Source organism: Neophocaena asiaeorientalis, unplaced genomic scaffold (genome assembly GCF_003031525.2).
Source record: "Neophocaena asiaeorientalis asiaeorientalis breed wild unplaced genomic scaffold, Neophocaena_asiaeorientalis_V1.1 scaffold46, whole genome shotgun sequence".
Taxonomy (NCBI): domain Eukaryota; kingdom Metazoa; phylum Chordata; class Mammalia; order Artiodactyla; family Phocoenidae; genus Neophocaena; species Neophocaena asiaeorientalis.
This window is the reverse complement of record NW_020175393.1, coordinates 9,322,131-9,328,130: the sequence shown is the minus strand read 5'-3', so window position 1 is coordinate 9,328,130 and position 6,000 is coordinate 9,322,131. Positions and strand designations below refer to the sequence as shown.

Genomic DNA, 6,000 nt, shown 5'->3' with positions numbered 1-6,000 from the left:
TTCTTGAGAGGGTTTAACGATCTTCCATTCCACTTCTGATACAGACAACACTACCCCCTACCCATAGGTTCACTATAGCTAATTCAAACATGTTGCCTAACTCCAGCTGCAACTCTCAAGTCCAATAAACTTTGTTTGGCTACAGACTTTCTTAATTTGAGTAGGACAGATTGAACTGCTGAAAAATTTAAGGGAGGCAGGTCAGATTTTTTTCCCTAGCAAAAATAAATCTTCTCTAAATCTTCCTTGGGTAAATCAACACTTTATAAAATAAAGCATCTACTGCATTCCCCCGGACTACCCAAAGACAAGATAACCAGTTATATTTCATTCACCAGCCTTGGAACCATACCTCACAAAAAACCAAAAGCCTCCATCTATCTCGCCCATGAAACAAAGAGAACAAAAACTTAGAATATATACTACAAGCGCAAGCACAGGATTTTTTTTTAGTAACCCCGTTTCCATCAGGTGCACGTCTACCCACACAAACACACAATAACCCTCACCCCACCCCCCCGTGGAATTTGCCAGTGTGACTTGTGCTGACTTTCAGCGGAGAAAGACAGGAATTTATGTTTAGCTGTGGTTTCGGCTTTCAATGGGAAGGAAAGGAAGAGTGTGGGGCGTGAAAAACTGGAAATGAGTCTTAATTCTCTTGTTTCCTCCCATCCTTCTCTGCATCAAAATGCAGGTATATCATTGAAATTTCAAATGTGTTTCTCGGGCAGTTAAATACCCCGACGGAGTCTGGGAACAGGGGGTGGAGATAAAGGTGAAACCGAAGATTGGAAGGGTGGGCCGGGTAAGAGGCCCCGGCGCTCTGCCGGGTTGCACCGAGCATGCGAGGTCGCCCCGCGCCTGCTGCCGGCCGCGCCCCGGTTCTGGCCTGGCCAGCTGTCCTGGGTTTTGCCAGCGACTGCGCCGTCCGGGGTGCACACTCACACCTCTGGCTGGTCCTGACTTTAGGCTAGGTTCCTTCACTTCCGGTGACAAATCCCTCCCACCACTTCTAGAAATAATGTAACATTTCCCCCATCACTTTCCTAACAACCGACTGCCCCTCAGACAGCAGCCGAGTCCGGGTCTGGGGTCTCACCCCGGCGAGACCAGCAGCTTAATTGGCAAAAAAAATAAGCCGTTTTTAGACTTTCCCAGGGCCCCCTGAACCTGGTTGCAGTGAGGAACCCAGTCTCTCCCATTCCGGTGCCCCTCGCCTTCTCCTGGCCCCGTAAGTGACTGCGGGAATCCTGGAGCCCCGGCCACGCGGAACTGCAGCGGCGGGGGTGGGGTGGGGTGGTAGGATGAGGGTTTAGGGGCGGCAGGAATGGGTGGGAGGAAGCGGTGGTGGAAGGGAGAAGGAGAATAACAGAGGCATGCAAAAGGCTCCGTAGCTGTTCCAGCTGCCGCTTCCTCCGGCGCGGGCCGGGCGGTGTAATATTCCCCCCCCCCTCCATCTTTCTCACCACTACCTGTCCCACCCACCCACCACAGGCACACATTCCCCCCACCAGTAGCGGATCTGCAGCCTGTAAGGGGGTAGTAGGAAGGAGCTGGGGGGAGGGGGAGGCCTGCGAGTTTCTAACCTTGTTCTTATAAACAAACCCACATGTGCAGCTGCCGCTGCTGCAACTCACCCCACAATCCCGGATATAAGTCCTGCCCCTTTAAGAGGAAAAAAAGCTTCCCCCGCCTGCCTTCCACCCTACCCATCCACAAGGACCTTTGTCTCCCCACCCACTCTGTCAGTCGGCCCCGCCCAATAGCCCCGCCCCCTCCAACGCAGAGGAACCAATGGGTGAAGAAAATAAGGCCGGGGTCTGACGTCAGCATGTCCGGCCAATCACAGGGCGCGTTGGTGGGAGGCCTCGCGGAGGGCGCGCCGGGAGGAAGGAAGGCAGGAGAAAGGAAGCTTGAAGGCAAGATGGAGACTGCTAGTGGCTCTGCTACTGCTGTGGCGAGCAGGGACTTGGGATCCCAGAGGGGCCGGAGCCTGGTGCCTGAGCGGCTTCAGAGTCGAGAACATGAGCGGCAACTGGAGGTGGAAAGGCGGAAGCAAAAGCGGCAGAACCAGGAGGTGGAGGAGGAGAAGAGCGACTTTTTCGCCGCCGCCTTCTCTCGGGAGCGATTGGCAGTGGAAGAGCTTCTGGAAGGCGGGGAGTCCGTCGAGCAGCTGGAGGAGGCGGCCGCTCGGCTGCAGGGGCTGCAGAAACTACTCAACGACTCGGTTTTGTTCCTGGCCGCCTACGACTTGCGGCAGGGGCAAGAGGTGTTGGCGCGGCTGCAGGAGGCACTGGCCAAACGTCGCCAGGAGCTGCAGCCTAAGAAGCGTTTCGCTTTCAAGACCCGCAGGAAGGATGCTGCTTCAGCCACCAAAGTAGATTCGGCTCCCGGCGCCCCGGCAGCGGAAGGCATCCTGGCCTCCCCGCCGCCCTTGAAGGAGGAGGAAGGCTTCGACTCCAGCTGGATCTGCGGCTTCTCCAATCTGCAGTCCCAAGTCTTGGAGAAAAGAGACGAGGAGCTGCACCAGCGGGACGTCCTTTTGACCCAACTGATTAACTGCACGATCAAACTGTATGGCAATCCCAACACCCTGCGGCTGACCAAGGCTCGAGGCTGCACGCTGCTCTGCGGCCCGGTGTCCACCTCCGTGTTCCTGGAGAACTGCAGTGACTGCGTGCTGGCCGTGGCCTGCCAGCAGCTCCGCGTACACACCACGAAAGACACCCGCATCTTCCTGCAGGTGACCAGCAGGGCCATCGTGGAGGACTGCACCGGGATACAGTTCGCCCCGTACACCTGGAGCTACCCGGGGATCGACAAGGACTTCGAGGGCTCTGGTTTAGACAGGAGCAAAAATAACTGGAGCGACGTTGACGATTTCAACTGGCTGGCCCGTGATGTAGCCTCCCCAAACTGGAGTATTCTTCCTGAAGAAGAGCGAAGGATCCAGTGAGACTAAGCAATTGTCACTCTTTTCTTCACTCCTACCAAATACACTCCCTTGTGGGACTGACTCCAGCTAATGGGACCCCAAAATTTACTTCTTGTCACGCTGTTTTCATTATTTTAAGGCTTTAGATTGTGATAGGCTCCTACTTTGGATTTCCATTAAATTTGTGGCAGGTCTAGCACTTTAAAGAATTTTTGCTATTTTGGTGATGTTACAGAGTTTTTGTTTGACGGTGATAATTTGAAGCCATAAGGGGAAGAGAGTGTGGTTTTTAATGGTTTGTGGTGTTTAAAACTTATTGCAGAATGAAGTAAGCCTTCAATAAATATTTGTTTAATAAACAAATTCAGTAGGGCTAGTAGGAGCCAGTTAATGTTGAAGTAAGGTATCAAAACGTGTTCAAACTGCCATTAACCAAGAGCTTTTTTGAATTGCGGTTTGACTTCCATGCGTATTTTTCAGTGGGGCAATGGAAATATTCCTCTCTGGTCTTCAGTTACATGTTAGCTTGGGTTTTTGGCATCCAGCTAGTCATCGACTTATTTGGATCCAGACTTTTGGCACGGACCCCAAGAGCCTCATGAGTCTTAATCACCTGTAAAGCCAAAATAGTTATAGCTGCCAATTTTTTGTGCACTTAAAATGTTATCGACACCATTGTAAGCACCTTACTCATGTAAACTTATTATAAGTCCTCAAAATATTATGAGGGTAGTTTCTGTTAACTCCAATTTTCAAGTGAGGAAACAGATAAGTTGCCCAAAGGGCACACAGCCCAAGTGGTGGACTGGGATTTGAAATCGTGTAGTCTGGCTCCAGAGCCCACGTTCTTAACCTCTACTAGATACTGATTTTTGAATAGTGTTAATTGAGTTGGAAAGAAAGCTTCCAAAAGTAAAGAGGGAAAATTGCTTTTCTTAAATTCTGAGGCATAATGGCGCTACATATCTATCCTCATACAAAAAGAATTGAGGCAAACATCTGGCTGAGTCTTGATTTTTCCACCCATTTTGCTGTAATTCACTACTGTTACAAATTTGGCTTTCTGCTCTATATACTATCACTCATTATTCTTAAATGGAAAGTTGTAAGATTTTCAAAAAGCTTTTTTGGGCCTAGTGGTCTTGTAACTATGGATGTGCTTTTTATTTAATAATTACCACAAGTATTAAGGTGCTTAAATATCTCAAGTATTTATGTATTTAATATTATATGTTCTCTTTTGTTCTGAAAAAGGATTTAAAGTGGCTTCTAGGATATGTGAAATGTAACAAGATAATGAAAACAAATGACAAGGAGGAACAAGGGTAGAATGACGGATTGGAGGCAGAAATGAAGCCAATAAAAAAAATGTAAGCTGCCAAGCCCTATTCCTTAGCTGGAGGTGAATCCTGATTTTTTTTCCCCTCAACTATTAGCTAACTTGAAAAGGGATCCTAATCAATTTCACAGTTGGCAGCATCCACAAACAAGAGGGAAAATCGTTTGCTTGGGAGAGTTAATCCTTATGATAAAAAGAAACAACATATAATGAAATTTTCAACCATATCTTTACATTAGAAACTGACCGGTATCCTAAAGCTGTGCCCCTAGAGACTGACAGTTTAACACAAGTGCACTTAAGAATAAACCATACTTGGTTTTTTTTTGGTTGCCCCACCTGGCTTGCAGGATCTTAGTTCCCGACCAGGGATCGAACCTGGGACCCCTGAATTGGAAGCGCAGAGTCCTAACCACTGGACCGCCAGGGAATTCCCAACCTTTTTCCACTAAAGCTCACAATTTTACACCTGTAACTCTGCTGACTGCCCGACCAGTTGTAGGCCATCCAACTAGCTCCCCCTGACTGACGTCCCTCAGTATTTGAAAACATTTCCATCTTTGCTGGTCTTCTTCCTTACTAGAGGCATATCTCTTCTTGCCCAGAGATTCCTCTTCCGCTTGTGCCCATCCCCTCCAACCTCCTATGGCCTCCCTTTCCACTGGCCTTTTTTCTTTTAAGACACCAGATCCTGAGGTCCTCCACCCTACATGTCACTGAATGATGTTCCAGCTGCTTCCCTGTGTGTCAGACATCTTAAAAGAATAGCTGTGTCCACATACACCTACATTTTTCACTCTTTCAGTCTTTGTAATTTTAACTTTTCTCTGCTGAAACTGCTCTTTGATGGTATTAGTGGCCTAACCGCCAAATCTACCGGCTCCCTCCCCTCCCCCTCCTCAGCTTTTTTACTCTTGGTACAGTTTACCCTTTTTTGTTTCTTTGTTTTAGGTACAGTTTACTCATCCTTGAAGTTCTCTCTTTCCTTGGCCATAACCTTTCTCTAACCTGTTTCTCTTATGTCAGCTTCCTTCCCTTCATTGGGATTCTAATGATTTGTAGCCCTTAAATATGAGTGATGCCCAAAGTTTTGCCATTAGCTTCTTCGTATTCATTCTGTCAGAGCCTCAACTCTAAACCGATATGTATAGTCTTGTGTCTGTCCCTAGCCTCCACCCTTATTGGGCTCACCTGCCTTTCAAATTTCATATATTTTTTTTTTTTTTTTTTTTTTTTTTTTTGGCCACGCCTCACGGCTTGCAGGATCTTAGTTTCCTAAGCAGGGATGGAACCTGGGCAAACAGCAGTGAAAGCACCACGTCCTAACCACTGGACTGCCAGGGAATTCCCTCAAATTCCATATATCCTTTTTTTTTTTTTTTTTTAATTTATTTGTTTATTTTTGGCTGCGTTGGGTCTTTGTTGCCGTGCGCGGGCTTTCTCTAGTTGCCGCGAGCAGGGGCTACTCTTCGTCGCGGTGTGTGGACTTCTCGCTGCGGTGGCTTCTCTTGTGGAGCATGGGCGCTAGGTGCGTGGGCTCAGTAGTTGTGGCACATGGGTTTAGTTGCTCCGCGGCATGTGGGATCTTCTTGGACCAGGGCTCAAACCCGTGTCCCCTGCAGTGGCAGGCGGATTCTTAACCACTGTGCCACCAGGGAAGTCCCTCCATATATTCTTAAAATCTCCATTTTCACTTCTTTCCCTCCCAAGTTCCATGTATATTTTA

General features: G+C 48.4%; 1 protein-coding gene across 2 annotated transcripts; it reads left to right on the top strand.

The window, feature by feature from the left end:
• The first annotated feature begins 1,118 nt into the window (after positions 1 to 1,118).
• TBCC (tubulin folding cofactor C) lies at positions 1,119 to 3,302 on the top strand. Of its 2 annotated transcripts, XM_024766332.1 has the most exons (2): positions 1,119 to 1,231; positions 1,850 to 3,302. In XM_024766332.1, the coding sequence occupies exon 2, from the start codon at positions 1,925 to 1,927 to the stop codon at positions 2,954 to 2,956; it is 1,032 nt and encodes a 343-aa protein (XP_024622100.1). In that variant the 5' UTR covers positions 1,119 to 1,231; positions 1,850 to 1,924; the 3' UTR covers positions 2,957 to 3,302. The 2 variants fall into 2 exon arrangements, with proteins under 2 accessions (XP_024622100.1, XP_024622099.1); XM_024766331.1 differs by lacking the exon at positions 1,119 to 1,231 and having other exon boundaries at positions 1,547 to 3,302.
• Positions 3,303 to 6,000: the final 2,698 nt, after the last annotated feature.